Source organism: Rattus norvegicus, chromosome 1 (genome assembly GCF_021556685.1).
Source record: "Rattus norvegicus strain SHRSP/BbbUtx chromosome 1, alternate assembly SHRSP_T2T, whole genome shotgun sequence".
Classification (NCBI taxonomy): domain Eukaryota; kingdom Metazoa; phylum Chordata; class Mammalia; order Rodentia; family Muridae; genus Rattus; species Rattus norvegicus.
Window position 1 is genome coordinate 219597972 of NC_141534.1, and position 21294 is coordinate 219619265.

The 21294-nt window shown below is 49.8% G+C and overlaps 1 protein-coding gene and 1 long non-coding RNA gene across 2 annotated transcripts in view; one reads left to right on the forward strand and one right to left on the reverse strand.

Moving 5' to 3' along the window:
- Fads2 (fatty acid desaturase 2) overlaps positions 1–19012 on the reverse strand; it is a 38361-nt gene extending 19349 nt beyond the window's left edge. Inside the window, exons 1-4 of the mRNA NM_031344.2 lie at positions 18640–19012; positions 8779–8889; positions 5613–5810; positions 5407–5508 (exon numbers count right to left, since the gene is read on the reverse strand). Coding sequence (NP_112634.1) covers positions 5407–5508; positions 5613–5810; positions 8779–8889; positions 18640–18846 — 618 coding nt within the window. The 5' untranslated portion in view covers positions 18847–19012. The remainder of the gene's footprint in view (positions 1–5406; positions 5509–5612; positions 5811–8778; positions 8890–18639) is intronic.
- LOC134483970 (uncharacterized) lies at positions 14171–20595 on the forward strand. Its single transcript, XR_015652930.1, has 4 exons — positions 14171–14352; positions 15668–15802; positions 15883–16114; positions 17078–20595. It is a non-coding gene; the product is annotated as an uncharacterized LOC134483970 (long non-coding RNA).
- The last annotated feature ends 699 nt before the right edge of the window (positions 20596–21294 follow it).

Genomic DNA, 21294 nt, shown 5'->3' on the forward strand with positions numbered 1-21294 from the left:
AAAAAACACAAAGCAGAAGCCAGGAAAAGAAAAGACAAAAACCCAAACCCTACTGCTCACGATCTCCATGACCCTCCAGGTGTCCCTGCGCAGTGAGCTAAGGGGCTGTTGATTTGTGGGGCTTAAGCTCTGTGTGATGGGGATTCTCTAAACTTGTATGCCCTCGGTGTCAATGGAACAGCTCTGCAAGCCACTCCACGTCTTATACCTCAAAACCAAACTGCTTGCCAAGGGTCGAAGGCCTTTGCGAAACACCTGAAACCACCAGAGGAAAATACAGGGCAGCACTTCAAAGTCTAGGCACACGCGGGCATTTTCTGAAAGCACAGAGCAAGAACGAGACAGAACGGGATAGAACGGGAGACAAACTTTGTTGGGAACTCATCCAACTCGAGACATCAGGAGAATAAATGATCCGCTCAACAAAGCAGATGAATTTATGAGGCTGCCATCAGACAAGTAAGTACAAATGGCCAGTCTTTGAAAAAAGTTCACCATCTTTAGCAACAGAGGAAATGCGGGTCACCACTATACCGAAACTTCATCTCATCCCTGTCAAAATAGTCACCACCAAGAAAACAAACAACAGCCCCCTGCATATTCGTAGCAGATGTGCAGCTTGGCCTTCATACAGGTCCCTGACAACTGGAGTGGGGGCTGGCCCTGAATCTGTTGCCTGTCTGTGGATCCCCTTTCCCTGACTGGGCTGCTTTGTGGGAGAGGATGTGCCTAGTCCTGCAGTGACTTGATATGCCAGGGAGGAGTGGTATCAGGGGGGCCTCCCACTTCTCAGAGGAAAGGAGGAGGAGGGGGCCGGGGAGGAGCTATGGCAGGAGGGACTGGGAGAAGGAGGAGGATGAGGAGCGGATATTTGGATATAAAGTGAATGAATAAATAAATTAATGAGAAAAAAAGAAAGCAAACAAATGCTTATGAAGGTGTGTGCTGGGGTGGGAGTGTAGATTAATCCAGCCAATATAGAAAGAGCATAACAATTCCTCAAAAACAAAACAAAACAAAACAAAAGTACTACACAATCCAACTCTACCACTCCTGAGATAAATATCAGACACACTTGAAGTCATGCTCACTGAAGCGCTACTAAGAACAGCCAAGAATACCTGTAATCCCAGTGCTTGAAAGGTAGAGGCAGGAGGATCAGGATTTCAAGGTCAGCTCAGCTATGCTGGAGACCAGCCTGGGCTACTGGTCACACAGACAGACAGAGAGAGAGAGAGAGAGAGAGAGAGAGAGAGAGAGAGAGAGAGAGAGAGAGAGAGAGCGCTGTTATGGAGTCTGCCCAGGCACCTTTCAGTAGGTGATGGATAAAGAAAACACGGTATATACTAAACAGTATGAATCAGTCACAAAGAGGGAAATTATGCAAGTTTTCAGGGAAAGGAACAGAAAGAGATCGTGTTAAGTGAAATAAGCCACACATTTTCTCTCAGACGTGGACTCCAGATTTTAAAATAAAGACATTACAAGTAGAAGTGAGACCATCTGGGAAGGAGTGAGACGGGAAGAGGAGAAGGCACCAACACTAGGAGGTGGCAGAGGTCGAATATGATTGGTGTCTCCTACGCATGGGAGAAAATGTTCTGATAAAACCTAGTATTTCATACAAGTCGCAATGCTGAAAAATTAACATAGACCTACCAAGAAAGGCGGGAAGGAAGGAAAAAAGAAAGGAGAGAACAAACTGTGTGTGTGTGTGTGTGTGTGTGTGTGTGTGTGTGTGTGTGTGTGTGTTCCAAGTGTTCCCAGAACTAGGGGACTGTATCTCAGTTGATATAGTTCTTGCCTGCCATGAGCCCCTTCCGATGAACGCCGCTGACAACCAGGGGGAATCTAACATTTAGATGATACTGTGGTCCCACAATGCAGGAAACATAGACAGGGTATCTTTGTATTTATTTGACTGCCATTGACTACTCTGTCACCAGTTCTCAAAGGTGTGTCACTCAACAAAGTTGCCAGGTGGCCCAAGCAAGACTCAGGTCTTTTCTGTCCCTCCATCAGGTGAAACAGTGGCCCATGGCTGGGTCTGACCGTCTACAAAGAGGTCTATTTGCTCAAAACAAGCTTCTCACTTGTGGAGTGTTTTGGACATAAACGCAGTGTCTGGACACTGAGAGCATGGATGGAGACAGTTAAAAACAGCTGTGGTCTCTGCCCCTGTAGACAGCAGGCTTCAAAATCCATCACAGCAAAAAAGCAGCGTGTCAGAGTGTGGGAAAAGTCCCAGGCTTAAAGAGTCAAATGATGTGTTTACATCTGAAGCCCAAAGGAACAAAATTGCCAAGAAAAGCATCAGATGGAAAAGTCCTTCATAGAGACACCGGGGAGCGAGGACGTCAACAAGTAAGCCAGCTGACAGCCAATCAACCCAGAGATATTTGTGGAATGAGGATTGAGACCCGTGGAGGAGGTGGGACACAAACTTTGGACTTCGTACCAGACACCAGGATATTTTGATTGTTTATGTTGCCTTCCCTGCTTTGAGTCTCTCCCATTCTTCATCATCAGGCAAAGCCCTACCTATCAGTAATTCCTCCTACAAGGCACAATGGAGCCTCAACTGCCTGAGGAGCAATGATCAGCCTTCCGTGTTCTCAGAACGAGGAGTGAATGCTGCCTTCTCCAAGCCAGCTGCTGGGCTGGGCCAGGGAGGCACTGGTGAGCCAAGAGACGATGTGCTTATCTGGGCCAGGCTGCCTTGGCCTCTCATGTACTAGGACTGGGTCACAGGGTGCACTAGCACACCTGGCAGGAAGACTCCTTAGCAGCTGTGTAGCCAGCAGAGCTGGGCAGTCACAACGTGGCCTGGGGCAAGAGAAAAAGTGTGCACTCTAGCAAATGCGTCTATGATCCTTTCAAAATCGACTTTGGGGGCCATCTTATTTTCAAGTGAGACACTTTCTGAACTTGGCATACTTAAATATTTATAATTACTTTATCTTATATCTAAATGCGGGTATAACAGAAGGGCTGGGGTTGTAACTTGGTGGTAGACCCTTTTCCAGCATGAGCACGGCCCTGGTTTCAATCCTCAGCACCACAGAGTTTTTTTCTTAGTAAAGGAAAGACATACATATTTTTGTTTTGATACAAACAAAATACTTTTAACAGGCTTTTAAATTTTTGAACATTTTATATTTTGGTGTCCTGGAGTTAAAGGATTGATCATTTAAGAGATGACATATCCAAACTGGGCCTAGCAATGTGTGCAATTAATCCCAGAACTCAGGAAGCAGAGGCATGAATTTGAGGCCAGTCTAATCTATGTGGGGATAATGGGAGGCGAGGGGAGGAAAAGAAAAGAACAACACCGCACATATAGACATAAGAGTGTATGCTTGGTTTTGAGAGAGGGTCTCATTTAGCCCAGGCTAGCCTTGAACTTGCTATGTTGCACAGTATGGCTTCCAGCTTCTGATCTTCCTCCTCCACACCCTGAGTGTTGGGATCATCAGTGTGCATCACCACACCCAGTTTACACAGTGCTGGGGATGAACCCAGGGCTTCAAGATGCTCAGCAAACATTCAACCACCTGAGCTACATCCCCAGCTCCCAGAATTCCAATTTCACCAGCAAAGACTTCTGTAGGAAGCAGCTCTCTGTCCTGCCCTTGTTTGTCTGATAGATACAAGAGCTGTGTTTCAAGTTGTCCATCAAGGACACAAGGTCTGAGCAGGAAAGGCCCTCAGGACCCTGCCAGAACCTGGGGATAGAACACAGTCTATCTTTGTTTGTGGCATGGGGAGAACAGGGGTAGTGGGTAAAATGTTTCCTTCCTATACAGAGGAGGACTTTATGCCACAGAGGACCGTGCAGAATGAGACAATGCACTTGTGTGTATACCCTCTTGAGGTTCTGGGAAGAGGCCAGGTTCCCAGCCTTTGAGGCTCAGGTCCAGGTAAACTGCTAGCTGGGGACTGCTGGGCAGCTCATGCTGGCTCACCCATAATCCAGTCCACAGCTGGCAAGCCAAGGGTGCAGTGGAGGCCACAGAGTGGAGATTTTTAACCTGGACACAGGGCTCTTCCCCTGCCGAGGGAGGAAGACAGTCTTAGGGACCCAGCTTTTCTGAGGAAGCAAGCTATTGGGATGCACTGACTACAGGAGGCAGCAGGATTTGTTGGAGAGAGCGTGTTATGGTTTGAGTATGGCACATCACCATGAACTTGTGGGTTGAATCCTCAGTCCCACACCAACGGCACTATTTTAGCAGATGGTAGGCACTCGAGGCGATGGAAGGGGGAACACCTTTCAAAGTTTCCTCTGCTCCCTGGCCCCATTCTTCCTCCCAGTCTTCTTCCTGCTTGCCTTGAGCTAAGTGGCTTTTGCGACATGCTCCTACCAACAGAGTCACCTTGGGCCCAGAATTAGCACTGCCGAGGACTGTGCAGCAACACTTTTGAAACCACGAGCTTCTGAAAGAAGTGCTCCTCTCCTGTGCTGCTTACATCTGTTATTCTGTTACAGTGATGAGTACAGTTGGCAAGAAATGATTGCCCAAGCAGAGGTGACGCCAATCAGCTCAGATCAAGGTCACCGGCAGGCTCAGCTTCATGAACTCGCTTGACTTGGACCCTTCTCTCCATGGGCCACGGCCTCATGTGAGCATTTAACACAACTTGCCCTGTAGTTTTAGTTAAGTATTACACAGTTTGATGTCACTTGCTAAGGACTTAATCTAAAATGACAGTAGAGGTGGTTTGCCATTCCCGATTTACAATGGCTTTGGATTCTGTAGCAGCCAAGCCACAGACCATTAACCAACTAACACCCTACAGTGCCTTCTGTTGCTAAGCTGTGAGGTTCGGTGGATGAAGTGAGTTACACACATTTTTAACATGGGACATTTTCTATTTACAGAGGGCTAATCTAATGGGATGGTCACTCAGGCTGCTGCCAATATACCCCCCATCCCTCAGACTACCTACCTTCCTTTCTTCCTTCCTTCCTTCCTTCCTTCCTTCCTTCCTTCCTTCCTTTCTCCCTCCCTCCCTCCCTCCCTTCCTTCTTTCTTTTACTGATGCTTGTGACCACTGAGCTATCTCTCTAGCCCCAAGTCCTTTCCCTTGGCCCCAGTTTTCAATGTGTGTGTACATGTGGCTACATGTTTGAGGGGAGGCTTACATGTGTGCACGTGCACCCGCAGGCTGAACAATCTTAGGTGGCATCCTGAGGTACACTGGCCACCTACTTTGAGACAGAGTCTCACTGGCTTGGAGCTTAGCAAGCAGTCCAAACTACCCGGCCACTGAACCCTATGCTCCTCCTGTGTGTGCCTCCCCAGTGCTGAGATTACAAGCACATTTTTACACATGTGAGTACCAAACTCAGATTCTCCCACGAGATTTACTGACTGAGCCATCTCCCTTAGCCCCAACACTTACCTTTAAGTGGCCAATGACAAACTTGTGGACAATGTGGTTCCATATGGATTTCTTATAGACAGAAAGGTGGCCATAATCATGTTGTAGCCATCCAGCTTGGGCCTGGGGAAAGAGGGCTGTGAATGTCACTGCAGCATCAGCAAGTAGCCAGGAGAGATCTGAGAGTCGGGGACGCTCAAATGATGGTCAAGGATGTCAGGCCTCACCTGGGAGGTAGCAAGGACAAAGGCCGTGATGACGGTGGGAATCCAGCCATTGCCGAAGTACGAGAGGATGAACCAGGCGATGCTTTCCATGACGATGATGTGGGACAGGAGGAGAAAGAAGAACAGGTGGTTGGTTTTGAAAAGGTTCATGTCCTCAGCAGTCTTCTTCAGGGCCCTGAAGTCCTCGGTGATCTGAGACTGGTGAGCAAGGACACAGAGGAGAGTCAGCCGCTAGACCTTCCAGGGGGGCATGCGATGGAGCACAGTATGCACTACAACTGTGGCAAGCACCTTGGTCTCCGTGTGAGCCCAGTCACTAGGTGCTGCAATGGTCGCCATTACTACAGATAGGAGTAAGTGGTGGAAGGTAAGTCTGACTCAAAAGCGGGTACTTTTAATCATACCAAGTGAATCAAGTCAGTCTCAGAAGGGCAGCTAGCTGGTGTTTTCTCTCATTTCCCTCTCGGATTCTACACTTCATACATGTATGACATCTTTTATGTACAGGTGACACTAAACTAGAGGTGAAGCTGTATGGGGACAAGCAGAACTAACAGGGCTGGAGAGATGACTCAGCAGTTAGGAGCACCGGCTGCTCTTCCATAGGATCAGGGTTTGATTCCCAGCATCCCAGTGGTGGCTCTCAACTGTCTGTAACTCTAGCCCCAGGGGCATACAACACCCTTTTCTGGCCTCCAAGGGCACTGCGCACATGTGACACAAAGACATACATGCAGGCAGAATGTTCAAACACATAAAATAAAATTAGAGGTTAAAAATAAGGGACTGAAGGATCGCTTAGGAAGAGAGTGGAGGGATATGGGACAGCATATCTAAGTACACTGTGCACACACAAGTATGTGTGTGTGGAAACGGCCCCCTATGACTGTAGTAGTAGTAACAATATTTCATTATAAGCAGCATGTCCCTTCTACACCACTGTTCTCAGGAGCATCATTTACAACAGGCAGAAAAGAGGAGCAGGAGCCAGGGAGGAGTGACTGCAGTTCTCACAGGGGGCTGGTTCTGTTCCTAGCCCCCACGTAGGGCCACACTCACAGCTGCCTGTAATTTCAGCCCCAGGGGGCCTGATGCCCTCTTTGGGCCTCTATGGACACCCACATGTACATTTTCATTTTCTCTCTCTCTCTCTCTCTCTCTCTCTCTCTCTCTCTCTTTCTCTGTCTCTCTTCCTCTCTTCTCTATCTCTGTCTCTTTTCTCTCTCTGTCTGCCTCTCTTCTCTCTGTTTCTCTGTCTTCTCTCTCTTTGTCTGTCTTCTCTTTCTTCTGTCTCTGTCTCTCTGTCTCTCTCTGTCTGTCTGTCTGTCTGTCTGTCTGTCTCTCTCTCTCTCACACACACACACACACACTTTTTTTTAAAAGTAGAAACAACGCAAACATCCAATAATAAGGGGCTAAGTTCCAGGTGTATGTAACCTTTGACATTGCAATACAACGCTGTCATCTGCAAAGTCCATACTTGAGAACTTTTTCTAATTCAACTCACAGTGCGCGCGCATGCACACACACACACACACACACACACACACACACACACACACACACACTAAAGTTTTAGTAAGTTTACAATTTTGTGTTAGGCTGCAGGTTGAGCATGTGTGCCTGGTTGTGTTCTACTCATATAACAGACTGTTCAGCCTTGAAAACATGGCATGTTGGTACACTCTGTGTTCTATAGTGGATAGGGCTTATGCTAAATGAAATAGGCCAGTTATAAAAGGATAAATCCTTGCATGAAGCTGTCAGCCCATCATTCTGTACAGGTGATAGACCTGCACTCCCACCCTTGAGAGGGGGAACGTAGACTGGGAGTCCAAGGTAGCCTGGGCTACATGAGACCTTACATCAAAACAACAAAGAAAACAAAAATAATGAGAATACACTCTAATAAAATGACAAACGCAGTAGGATTCCATTTATGAGGTGCCTGGCGGAGTTAGGTGCTTAGAGGCAATAGCATGGTAGTGGGGCTGAAGGGAGTGAGCAGATGTGGAGGGCACAGAATGTCAGCTGGAAATGACGTAAACGTTCTAGAACCGCGCATGGTTTGGCCATCGTGCAAAATGCCGTGTATTCCACTGAACACCACACATCAGAAGCGAGCCCTTTCGTCTTTTACTACCTGACGGTGCAGGTGCAGATGGGGTCCTGCTCATGATGCCAGAGAGGCCTCGTGAGTGCTGAGCCCAGCAGCCGGGGAGGCAGACTGTTCTCTACGGAGGACTAATCAGGAATCCAGGCCAGGAAAAAGCCTCTGCCCTGCCGGGCTTTGCTGAGGCCCTAAGGTAGAAGCTAGTAAATAATTACTCAGGCAGAGAGCAAGAAGGGTTGGCATGGTCTGGTTTCCTCCAGGAAGCTTCTCTGCCCTGGACGGCAGTCAGAGGTGCCATCTCTCTAGGATAGGCAAGGTCTCCTGCTGGCACCAAAGCCACACACAGTATGCCTGTGAGAAGGGGTAATTGCCTCAGCTCTGATACCATCGTGTGCCTCTTAGGGCTTCAACCATCCAGGACACCAGGGTGGGTACTCTCAGCCCTGTTTAGGGCCAGGAGAAGCCTAGGCTCCACTAGAAGGGTGACTGGTAGGGAAAGGTAAGCATTGTGTGGAGGGGAAGGGAGGGGTTCTCCAAGGTAAGAGAAACTCCAAAGCATGCTATTCTACACAACCCCATCATGCATGCCAGGTCTGGTGTAGAAGCTGTTTTCCCACTCAGCCTGCAAGGCCTGGGGAGTTGTTTTACATACCTTTGAAGCCCAGCATTTACAGGGTGTCTGACTCAGTGACAAATGGTCACTTTCTCAAGGTGATTCATTCCAAAGCAGGCACACTTATCAACAGTTCATGCTGTCTTGCTGTTTCTGCCCTTTGTTAGATAGTAGCATGCCAACATCTGGCAGCTTTGTGTAAAGAAGGGGAGGAGCAAAAGGACCAGTTGGGAGAGAGGATGCTGCTAACTATCACCCAGTTGGTGGCTCTCAGGGGATGCTCTGAGGTCCTCCCTGACCTAGTTCCTCAGGGCCTCCTCCTGGACTGGCTCCGAGACTCTCCTGACACAGCCCTGACAGTGGGGTTCTGGGGAGAAAGTACTCTCACCCCTACCATCCAGCCTCATCCCACCCCCATCAATGTTACACGTCCCACTCACGCTTTTGCCCCGGTCCAGGCTGGGCTCCTCTGGGGCCAGCTCACCAATCAGCAGGGGCTTCAAGAACTTGCCCACGAAATCCAGGTCCAGGTGGAAGGCACGGAAGGCATCCTGGGAAACAGAGAAGCAGGCTGCTAAGGCCGAGCCCCAAACCTGTGCTGGCTCCTCCCACTCTCGGAAAAAGAGCGTTTTGCCGCAGGTCCAGTGTCTGCTCAGAGACCAAGTGGGGCTTCCCACTCCTCAGTGGCAAATGCTTACTCCAGACTCCACCACAGAACATATCCCCAGTGCAGGACTCTAGTAGCAAACCATAACCATCCTGAGCCTCTGAACTGGCACCAGGCCTACTGAGCTGGTCAAGAATTTGTGGACAGATAGGTCTCCAGGGAGAGCAGGTAGGCACAGGACTCAGAGAAGACACCCCTGGCCTGCTCCTGAGCTGAATGTCCTTCAGTGTGCAAACTATACCACCCACCACTCCAGAGATGTCCTTTTCCACAAGGTCGAAATTATCAGTGAAGAGATAAGACTCAAGGAAGGGGTTTAACTCAGTGATAAAAATGTTTGCCCAGCATGTGTGAGGCGCCCAGCTCAGTCCCTAACACCTAGGAAATGACTACAGCCTGGAAAATATGTTTAGATGTCATGAAACAACAACAGAAAAAATAACATGGAATCATGTAAAAGAATTCCTGCGAAACCTGGCACAGGGTTTCGGGGATTAAACTAATACCGAAGACATGGGTTGCACTTCATTTTATTCTCATAAGTTTGCAAACTTTCCCTGACGTTACTATGATGTTCTGCATTTTAATATCTCTCGTGCCAGAGACGAAGCAGAAACACACTCAAATCTGACCACATCAGAAAATGCACAGGAGAATAAAAAAGATAAGTAATCACCACATGGGAAGTCCATCAATGCTAATACTGTAGTGTCTCTGCCAGCTTTTTCTTCACAGTACATACACGACAAAAACTATCTCCACAAAATCAAGCATCTCTCCTAGAGGTGAGCCTCACCAGGTCCCCAGGTGGTATGACTGGATGCACCAGCTTCACCTTATTCTGCCTCCCGCCACTCATCCACAATGAGGCACTGCAGGATCGAGCTGAACAAGCCATGTGGTACCAGGAAAAACAACCAGAGAAATCGACAGAGTGAGGCAGAGAGAGGTGAGTGTGGGGACACTGGTCTAAACGGAGACATACAGACCACACACATTCACTAGACAGGTTCCTGCTTGGAGGAAACACAGAAGCTACATAAGAGTTTGGGGAGGTAGATGTGAAAATAAATATCGGCATTGGATTTTTGATCCAATGGGGATTATTAATTTTTTAAAAAGCAGGGTCTCCTATCACCCAGACTGGCTCATAAGCTCATATGTAGTCAAGGAGTGGAACTCTTGATCCTCCTGCTACAACCTGTGCATGGTTCACTGGCCTGCATCACTATGTCTGGTTTATGCAGTTCTGGGGACTGAACCAAGGCGCATGCTAGGCAAACTTCTGCAGGGTCGGCTACAGCTCCGGACTTGACTGTTTTGTGACTGTGACAGAGGTATTATGATTATCACAGAACACTCTGATTCCTGGGAGAAGATGCTGCAACTTTTGGCTGTTTTGCTTTTAAAAAAATAGATTCATTTATTTAATGTATATGAGTATTTTGTCTGCATGTATGTATGTATGTATACCACGTGTGTGCCTGGGGCCCAAGAGGGTCAGAAGAGGGCATCAGATCCCTTGAAACCACAATTACAGATGGTTGTTGGCCACCAAATAGGTGCTGGGAATTGAACCCAGATCCTCTGGAAGGGCAGACAGTGCTCTTAACTACTGAGCCCTCTCTCCAGCCTGTTTTACTTAAAGAACTTCTTTACACTATTTATTTGCTCGTTTATTTGTGTGTGTGCGCTGTGTTGGTGTGCATGTATATGTGTGTGTGCACGCAGGTTGACCTAGCAGATGTGGAATTCAGAGGACAATGTTTGAGCTGTCCACTCTCTCCTACTACCACATGGTCCCAGGGACTGAAGTCAGGCCACCAGGCTTGGCTCAACTGGTGATTCGCCTTGCTCACCCTGGTTTGCTCTTTTGAGAAAGTGCATCATGTCATTCACACAGGCCTCAGATTGATGTAGCCGAGGTTGCCTGGAAACCCTGATCCTCTTGCCTCTATCGTCTGAGTGCTGAGATTGACGGCGTGCGCCACTAAACAACTTAATTTCAAAAGCAAATTGTCTTCACACACAGAGAAAGCAAATGAGATTAAACATTACTATTAGTAATTTCTACACTGGGAAAGAGGATTGCATCTATAATAATCCCAGCAAGACCACTACATACAAATCTGCAAAGTAACATTTCGTACAAGAGAACAATAGGCGGAGTTTAAAAACAAACCCACAGACAGAATCTCCCCTAGCTGAATGGAAAAGGTGAGATTAAATCAGGGGTCAGAACAAAACCAAGGGTCTTTCCATGGAGAGAAGCCTGCTGTCCAAGGAGGTTCAGGCAGACAGTGAAGAGGAAGGTCCAGTTCTGCTAGCCCCGGGTTCAGGCTTCTTTACAAAACAACAACGGCAACAACACACACAGCAAAACTCTGAGAAGAAAGTCCAGCAAGATACCAATGGCAGAGTCCCCTCACTATAGTCAGGAAGTTCCCCATACATTTCCTCCTTACTTGCTGAAAGGTAAAGTTTGGTGGCTAGCAAGCACCTTATTCACCTCAACTCTTCCTGACCACTCACGCCATCCACTCCTCCATCCAGGATGCCTCCAGCTACCAGCAAACCTGAACCCTGTCACTCCTCAGCCATTTGCACAGGGCCCTGAGGCAGCCTCAGCTCCCTGAAATCAGGTGAGGTACACAGTCACAGGCTACCAGTGAGGTCCTGAATGCTGGGGAGCACAGCCAGACTGCGATCCAGTCCAACTGCCTCAGGGAGTGGCTCTCCCTCATGCCTCTTACCTAGGCTGCTCCGTGGAACCCGCTCACTGTCCTGGCTGACTTAGTAGCCTTCAGAACAGACTCCTGAATACAAGTTTCTTCCTGCACCTGTGCTAGAGCTGTGGTCCCTGCTTCAATGTTACCTTCAAGAAATGTTTTCTCAGCCACACATCTGGAAACAGCCCTTTCTAGCGTTAAGCTTCTCCAGGATACCGCTGACCCCTCTTCTTCATACCCATGTCAGGATCACAAGCCAGGAGGCTAGGGAGACAGCTCAGTGGATTAAGTGCTTGTCATGCAAATATGAGGCCTGGTCTGGGAGCCCCCAACACTCAAATAAAATCCCACCTGTCTGTGATACCAGCACGGAGGAGGTGGAGACAGGAGATCCCTATCTGACTAGACCTGCTGATTCATCAAAACCCAGGTTCAGAGCGACAGACAATCTGTCTCAGTAAATAAAGCGGATGGAAATAGAGGAAGGTATTTAATACCAACTTCTGGCCTCCACAAGTACATGAGCACACACACAGAGACACACACACACACACGTGAACACAACACACCTGAACACACACACCCACACACCCACATGTGCGCACGCACACACACAAATGTCACAAACTACAGATATAGCTCCTTTGGGGGCAGTAATTGCCTAGTGTGCCTGGTGCTGTGGGTTCAATCCCTAGCGTGGCATAAACCAGGTGTGGGGGTAGAAACAGAAGGATCGGAATTTAAGCTGTTCTCCGCTAGAAGGTGAGTTTGAGGCCAGCCTGCAATACATGAAATCCTGTCTTAAAAAAACAAACACGGGCTGGGGATTTAGCTCAGTGGTAGAGCGCTTGCCTAGCAAGCGCAAGGCCCTGGGTTCGGTCCCCAGCTCCGAAAAAAAGAAAAGAAAAAAAAAAAAAAACAAACTCACAAAACTACACAAACTGGGTGGCATATTCATTGGAAATCCTGTCACCTGCCACCGAGAGATGGAAGGACCACATCTAACCTGTGGTGACCATCCCCATACCTGCTTCACAAGAGTTCACAAGGCTCAGAGAACCCCGGGGCCCGGTGGCTGAGAACCCTCTAATCCAGGATGTTTCCGTCCTGTAGTCCAGTATAGACTCGGCGCCTATGACCTTATACAACCCAATCAATACTTCTGGAACACGGGAGCTCTTCATCACTATAGGCATTCACACTTCAGGCTGGTCTCCGGGCAGTTGTCACCCCACAGGTGAGGCACCAAGCCTATGTCATCAGCCTCTGTTTTCCCAGATCTGACAGGTGGAGCATTTTGTTGTTGCCTTTTGTTTGTGCGGTATTAAAGCACCATGCCACCCTAGCCTTTCAGGTCCTGCTATATTGATGAGAAGAGACCTAGGTGGTGACCTCACTTGTCCATGGTCACACCCCAGGAACTGGCTGGGCAGAGCCTGGCCTAGATGGCTGACTTTCGATTTTTCAGCCGTTAAGACGAGGACCTCCCTTGAAATGAGCTTTCTCTTCTTTGGGAACTGTTCACTTCAGATGTCACTGACTCAAGGCGGGTCATAGCTGTCCCTCGAACACTGTGACTCCGAACAGCTGTCTGGTTACAGGAATGTCAGGTTGCAGAGTAGGCCACAGTGAAGGCAAGACTGGACCAACCCAAATGATGATTTTGGAACAAGAGTTAGAAACAGGCTCTCTTTCTCTGACAGGGAGAGAAGCCAAAGTTTTTCTAAGAAGCAAGGCAAGACACGGGGAAAGTAGAAGGGGTAGCCAACAGGTGCAGGGGACCTGAGCAGGTACCCAGTGAGGTCAGGCTCAGATCCGTAAGCACCGAGCTCGCTGTTGTCCTCAGCAGTCATGGCAGTGACTTCTCGAGGCACAGCTTCCCATCCCTGCTGCCTCTGGGCAGAACTCACCGTTCCTGCCCTTGCACTGAGCCTTGGGCACCAAAATCTGTGTCCGACTGTGCCCAGGTTCTTCTGTACAGCAAAGGCACAGTAAGCTAGCTTCCCACATCTGGGAATTTAGCCCAGGATTTAAGAAGCACAAGCTCGATTAATAAGGGTACACGATTCCTGCAGCAGTCCCGGATTCTTTGATGACTTCTCAAAGCAGGAAGAGAATCAGGTAGAGATGAAGAAGATGACAGTCACCGGGGACACTGACTTCTGACTTTCTGCAGCACATAGGTACAGGCCGAGCAGGAAAGCCACTGGTCCTGTCCCCTCCAAGGAGAAGAGGTTGAGGAGATAGATAGCATTCTGTGGCCCAGGAACTCCTCAGCAAGAGAACACCTCGACCACAGGATGTGTGGACTTCCCTGGCTGCACAGGAAGTCCCCACAGAGGCGGCCTGGGCCTGAAAGCATGAAGCCATCTCTCCCCTTCCATTTTCATGTCTGTGTGCATATGTTTTTGCATGTGTGCATTTGCATGCTTGTGCATGCATGTCCAAGGAGGCCCATGAAAATGATGTTGAGAATCACCGGCGATCGCTCCTCCACTTCATTCATCAGGGCTTCACAATCAAGCTGAGTTCACTGGCACGGCTAGTCAACTTGTTCTGGGGACCCTCACCCTCTGCATTCATGGGCTGGAATTACATATCAGCTACCACCCCATCCGGTATGTCATGGAACCTGAACTTTGCTCTCACCAACAAGCATGTTAACTACTAAGCTGACTCTACAACCCGACTTCATCTGTATTTTATTAGAACTATTATGGTGTATGTGTGTGTGTGTGTGTGTGTGTGTGTGTGTGTGTGTGTGTGTGTGTGTTGGATATGGAGTTTTTCTCCCACCAGACAGCGGTGGGTAAGAGTCAGATGCTTCTTACTCAGATGACAGAGAGCTGTCCTCCAGGCCTAGAAACTCCCAACTCATTTTCTCTTTCCATACCCATGCTCCTGCCCTGTCTATAGGGGCACAATTCCATTTTTTCCAACTACTGCTTTTTCACAGGAACAATATAGGAGTGGCTCAAAGATGGAACCCTTCCCTGGTCCCCCTTTCCTTTTTTTTGGGGGGGGGATGCTAAGAGGTAAGGAAGCAAGGCAGACGGGCCAACAAGCACAGACAAAACAGGACAGGCTGGAGAACAGGCTGAAGTCGGGAAGTGGAAGATCCGGTTGAAGCAAGAGAAAAGGAGGAAAGGACAAAAGTCTAGTAGATGCAGGCCACTGTCTGTGAATTATTCATCTTTGTGTTGAGGCCCTGATCAGATCCCAGCGCAGAGCCATGGAGACGCTCAATGAATGTTTCATGAACTCTTGCTGAAGATGAAAATTCACAAGTGGGCTGGTTTTGTACTGACTAGATTCCCGAGAAAAGTGCAAACACTGGCTTGGGACACGGGTGCCAGTTCTTTGTACCTACAGCAAATCTCAGACAGAAGAAGCTCTGGGGGACCAGCAGGAAATAAGAAGAGGGGGACGGAGAGAGAGAGAGGTGAGGCTACAGATCCCGAGTATGACTGAACACACCTGAGCAGGACTTCTGAGCTTTAGGACAGGAGGACCACAAGGCTGATCTGAGTATTAAATGAGATAGCATACACTAATGGGTTTGTGGACTGCAACAATTACACTGCTTATTTTCAGTGACAGAATCTCACTATGGTACCAGGCTGGCCTCAAAACTTGGGGTTCGGGGTTGGGGATTTGGCTCAGTGGTAGAGCGCTTGCCTAGGAAGTGCAAGGCCCTGGGTTCAGTCCCCAGCTCCGAAAAAAAAAAACAACTTGGGGTTCAAATAATCCTCTTGGCCTAGTCTTCTGTAAATCTGGGACTCTGAGCACACATTGCTTAGGTGGCTTTTAGTAGTACAAGTGAGGCCAGGGTCTGACTACAGAAGCACCAAGTCCTTCTAAGGAAGAAGTGAGCACTTCTGAGGTTTTTGTTTTTGTTTTGTTTTGTTTTTGTTTTTTTCTTTTTTTCTCCAGGAACAGAAAATTCTCGACTGATAACCTAGATTGACCTCAAATGGCCTCCCTGGCTTCTGGCCTCACCTTCCAGCCTCTTGTCAGAACATCACAGATATCCTTTGCACACAAAGGGAAGAACTCTGTGTAACAAATGTAAGAACTCTAGGGAACCAGCCTCTATCTGCTGACAGTCTGTCTCCAAATTCACAGTCCATCCTCCATCCCTCTCTCAGGTTCTCAAAAAGAAGGCAAGGCCCCTAAGGGACAAAGCTACTTCAGAAACAGCCTGTGGAGGGATCCCCACATCCCTTTGAAGATATCCTTGTTGTCCAAGGCCTTTTGCCAATCTGATCTCAGACAGCATAAGAAGAAACAGGGGCATGCCAAAGAAAACCTCACTGCTTACTAAACTGTTCTCCAACTCTGTCTCCATCAAGTGTGTTTTGTGTCTTATTTGGGAAGATGGTAAGTTCAATGTCCTGACATCAAATGAGCTTGCTTCGGTGTAGTTTGTCTCTGCTTCTCTGCGAGTACTTCACATTCTAGCTGCTTCATTCCTCTCATGTCTCAGAACTTTCCACTGTGTCTGCCTGGAGTCCATTGTGTCTGTCTAGGGTCCATTGTGTCTGTCTGGGATCCACTGTGTCTGTCTGGGGTCCATTGTGTCTGTCTAGGGTCCATTGTGTCTGTCTGGGATCCACTGTGTCTGTCTGGGGTCCATTGTGTCTGTCTGGGGTCCATTGTGTCTGTCTAGGGTCCATTGTGTCTGTCTGGGATCCACTGTGTCTGTCTGGGGTCCATTGTGTCTGTCTAGGGTCCACTGTGTTTGTCTGGGATCCACTGTGTCTGTCTGGGGTCCATTGTGTCTGTCTAGGGTCCATTGTGTCTGTCTAGGATCCACTGTGTCTGTCTGGGATCCACTGTGTCTGTCTGGGTCTCACTATTTATGACAAGCTTTGCTACACACATCTTATTGGAACAGGTGAGGGTGTATCTTCATGGGCATGGGGATGGGGTAGGGGTGTCTCCACCTAGTGACTCTCTCCGTCCCACAAGCCCAGGGATCACACCTGGCCTACAGTGACTCCCACCTTACCTCTCCTGTCATGGGGCATTAACATCACAGACCCCAGACTCAGAACCAATGAAAATGACACAGGAAACAGGCAGAGAGGTCGTCAGGTTTTCAGAACTTAAGAGCAAGCTGTCCAGGTGTCTGCTGGGTTAGATCTGAACACAGACATTGGAGAAAACTGGGTCAGGAAAGCCCTAAGAACTTCCAAAACAAGGATGAAATACGTCTGGCTTCTTCAATAAACTATAAAGTTCAAGGCTGTTGTGGGCTGAGCCTCCTCACAAGAAAACCTACTTATCGCACAACATGGAACATTTGGCTCAAACCGATCACAGCTTTGCTTTACTTTTTAGGAAACTGTTTGATAAGAGCCTGGAAGAAGGAGGAGCCATCTGCAACTCACCTACAGAGTCATGCACACGCCAGCAGACAAAAAAGTAGAAAGACCCCCGAGGCAGGAGCTGGAAAGTCATCTCCCTGGGAAACTGAGGACTTCTCCGGTTGTGAAAAGGTCCAAGAGAGCTAGGGCACTCAAGGAACTTGAAAAGCTTGCGCTCTCCAGGTCTGGTTAGCATCACCAGCCCCACGGGCTTAAGCGGAGTCCATGAGCAAGGAAAATAGGCTTTAGGCAGTGTCAGCTCTCTCCTCAGTCTAGCATAAGATTGGGTCCTGTTCATCAAAGCCCCCAATCCACTGATCAGAAGCTGGCCACCTAGGCTGGTCTCAAAGAGAAAAGATGTGGAAGCTAAGAATTGAAACTAACGAACTTGGGAAAGAAAAGCCCACACACAGGTCGGCATCTGGACTTCGATGTGGAGTGCCTTCTGAGACGTTTACCCCTCTTCTCAGCCTCTTTCCACTCATCTTTCCCAAGCTCTCTCCAGAAACATCTTTTCCTCTGCTTTCAGCTCCCCAAGAAAGGTGCCAAGAAAGGTCTGGTTTTCCTCCTTGACTTTGCTTCTCTTCTTAACCACCTGACTACACAATCCCTTTATGGGTGGAGGTGGGGCCAGGCACGATATGGGATACTATGCAAATAGAGGGTAGACCCACATTTGGTGTACATAAGGGTAGCCTCAGTTCCACAGAGGTTCCTGAGATTTCAACAACCTCCAGAAGGGCAAGAGCGGAAGGGCGATTCTGACAGGTTCTAAAAACAGAGGGCTATTGAGTTGAATGCCCGATAGTAACCCCAGAGGCACATGGACCTGTTGCCAAGCCAGTCTTGGTGCTACTAGATTCACCTTCTAGATCCCCTGCGGACCTGAATTTTGCAAAATTCAGCCCGTTCGCCTTCCACCAACTCCCCACCAGAATTTCCCAGAAGGCTGGCACTTGGAGTGAGTCGGGATAATCCTCGGGAGCGGGAGCGTGGGAATCTGAACTACTAGGCAGTCTCGGTCGGGCAGCCATTGTGGACCTTTTCAGACAGGAGTCCAAGCAGGAGCGAGTCCTGGCCAGGAACCAGCTTTTCTTCTCCGCCCCCCACCCCGGTCTGGCAGGAGAGTCCCACATATGGTCCGCTCTCAGGCTCCTCTCCGCGGCGCCCAAGGGTGGCCATCTTCCACTTGGGGAGCGCCAAAGCACGAAGGCCCGAGCGCCCCCTTTGGAGAGTCCCTGGCTCCGACTGGACCAGCGCGCAGCATGCGCTGTGACATGCACCAGACAGTTTGCTACTAATGGGACTTTCACAGAGGTGCTAAGGCCTGGTGTTCAAAAGGCTCGGCCCAAGTCTGCCCAGCGGACCCAGAGGAGGACGATTCCGGGAGCGAGATGAGAGCAGTAGGTACTTTCTTTCCCTGTTGGACGTCCTGCGCTCCATTAAGAACTGGAGATCTGTTTGGCGCCCAGGGACCCCGGGCTCCTGACACCAGCCTGCAGCAGACAAGAATGGCCGGCACCCCCAGACTCTTACCGTAGCATCTTCTCCCGAATAGTGTCCGATGACACGGTGCCCCCCTGGGTGCCGCTGGGACCATTTGGTAACGTTGTAGACCTTGCGGTCGATGACGAGCCACCGGTCGGTGCGCAGGTTGTGCTTCTGAATCTCCTCCCAGCGGAAGGTGGGCATCGGAGCCTGGAGCTCGGTGCTCCCCTCTCCCTGGTTACCTCCCTTCCCCATGCTGCCTGTCTACCCGGATGACCCGTGCGCTACGGCCCTCCGGGCGCCCGCGGCTCGCAGCACCGACGGTCCCTCTCCTGGCCGCAGTGTGCGGTAGGCGCCCTCCTCGCTTTCAGCTTTTGTCTTCTACTCCTCCTCCCACCGCGCCTCCTCCCCTCGCCTTCGCTCCTCCTCGCCTACACTAGCTAGCCAGTACCCCTGCCTTCCCTCAGGAGTACCCCTGGCTTCCCAGTGCCCCCCAGCGGTCCCCTTCCTCCACCCGCCCTCGGCCCGCCTGCTGTGGACTTTTGCCTCTAGTGAAAACTCCCGGGTAGCTCAGGGCCTCGACACCTCCTCCCCCCACCCCTCCGGCTCCCCCCGCTCCGGGCTCCGCATCCTCCCGAGTTCCCCGCCACCCGGGTTTCCACAGTGATCAGCAGAGCGCCTGCACCAATCAGGGCTCGTCGCCCCGCCTGCCATTGGCCCAGGAGAATCTTTCGAAGGCCAGCGGGCTGGAGCGGCGGGTCCCCGGCTCCCCCTCCCTCGCGTCCGCCCGCACGGAGTTAAGCCCTGCTGGGCGGCCGGCGACGTGTCTGACCTCCTCCTCCTCCTCCCTTCGCTGGCTGGAGCGGAGAAAGACGGAGTAGATCTCTGAGGAGCTGAGAGGGAGAGCGGGGGCGGCGGCTGGGCTTTTCTTTGCGCGCTTCAAAGCGCGAGCGCGCTCGGCCCGCGCTCCGGGGATTTGCACCTGATGCTCGCACAAAGGAGGCGCAACGGCTATGGTGACCAACACTCGGCCTCCGGCTGGACAAGGGCCCCTGTGCTGTCTTGGCTAGGCGACGGTCTCTCCCTGGCTAGCTGGGACGCAGACTCCCGTATCTCGCATTGTCTAAGCGATCCATATTGTTTGTTGCCTTCCAGCAACCTTCCTAGAGAAAGGAGTCAGAAGTGGGTTTCTCTTTAACCAGGGCTCTGACTCCTTTTATCAGACCATCTTGGAAAAGAATTGCAGAACCTCTGCTTCTTCCTCGTGCTAAGTGCCGCGGGGGTGGCTCCTGGGGAGGATGCCAGGATGAACTGGACACCGTTCCTGTCTTTGACTGAAAAAGAGTTCACAAGCCTGGTTGGGAAACATGGAAGCATTAAAAGCCCGCAATTGATTCGACAATAGTGCACCAATTACAGGAAAGAAAGACGCTGATACTAAGGGAGTAGCAAGAGGGGCCTGTCCACTAAAGTCTCACCACAACCCTGTAATATTGTTATAACTCACTTCAAAATTAAGAGTCTGAGGTTAAGAGAGATAAAATGGTCAAAATGCACATGCTTAGCTAGTGGCCCTGCTTGGTCTCTTCCACGGCCCTTTCCAGACTTTGGGCTCCCTAGATCCTCATGATGCTGGTCCAAATGAAGTACCTGGTGCGGGGGTAATGGCCTCCCCACAGTCCCTCCCACGGCATCCTCATCCCATTCTGTCCTGGCATCCGTCACCTTTTCTTCATTCCACACACTCCAGGCCCAAGGAATGTGAGTGAAGCCACAAACATCCAAACAGTGCCGCCTGCCCGCCGGAAAGATAAGAAGTAGGTGTGGTGGCCATGTCCATACTGTCAACAATCAGAAGCCTGAGGCAGAATATTGCCAGAGTTTGAGGCTGGTCTGGGCTGCAAAGCAAGATCCTGTAGGGGGATGGGACACAGCTATGCATACGGAGCAAGACTGGCTTTTATACATGTTAACGATGTGACATAATAAAGTCAAGAAAGCGGTTTTGTATTGGTTTGTTTGTTTTCTAAAGATGGATCACCGGAATACACAAACGACGTTAGTGAGAAAGTTCTGAGAGTTCTCAGAAGGATGAACAGCAGCTGGAAGGGAGCCCCATACGTGCCTCACAGCAGAAACTTGGAAGGCTGAGAAAAGACCAAGTGTAGCTCCAGGAACGGGCTACAGCAGGCTCCAAATAGACACAGGAATAAATGGGTAGCCCAGCCGAGGCTGGCAGCGAGTACAGTTCAAGTCAGTAACATCCCCAAGGGCCTAAAGGTGGACAAGGACTGAAGGCTTTGCAGTGGCGAAGAGTATTAGAAAGTCACCAGTCGAGGGTGTAATGGATGGGACCTGCGGTACATAAAGAGAACTGCAGGGCTTGGGGCTACGCCCAACCTGAAGAGTATTCGCCAAACATGTACTAGGCCCTGAGCTAGGTTCCCAGCACATAAAATTCTAGACTCAAGAGGTAAAGACGGGATGACCTGAATGAAGTTTACACAGTAGGTTCAAGGTGAGCTCTTGAGACCCCGTCTGGGAAAAGGAAGGGGTTGAAGAGATGATAGGGTGGTTAAATGCATGTCTCGCTGTTTCAGAAGACCCAAGTTTGATTTCCAGCACCCTTTTTGGCTGGTTCACAGGGCCTGTAATTCCAGCTCCAAGGGATTCAACACCCTCTTCTAGCATCCTTGGGTACCT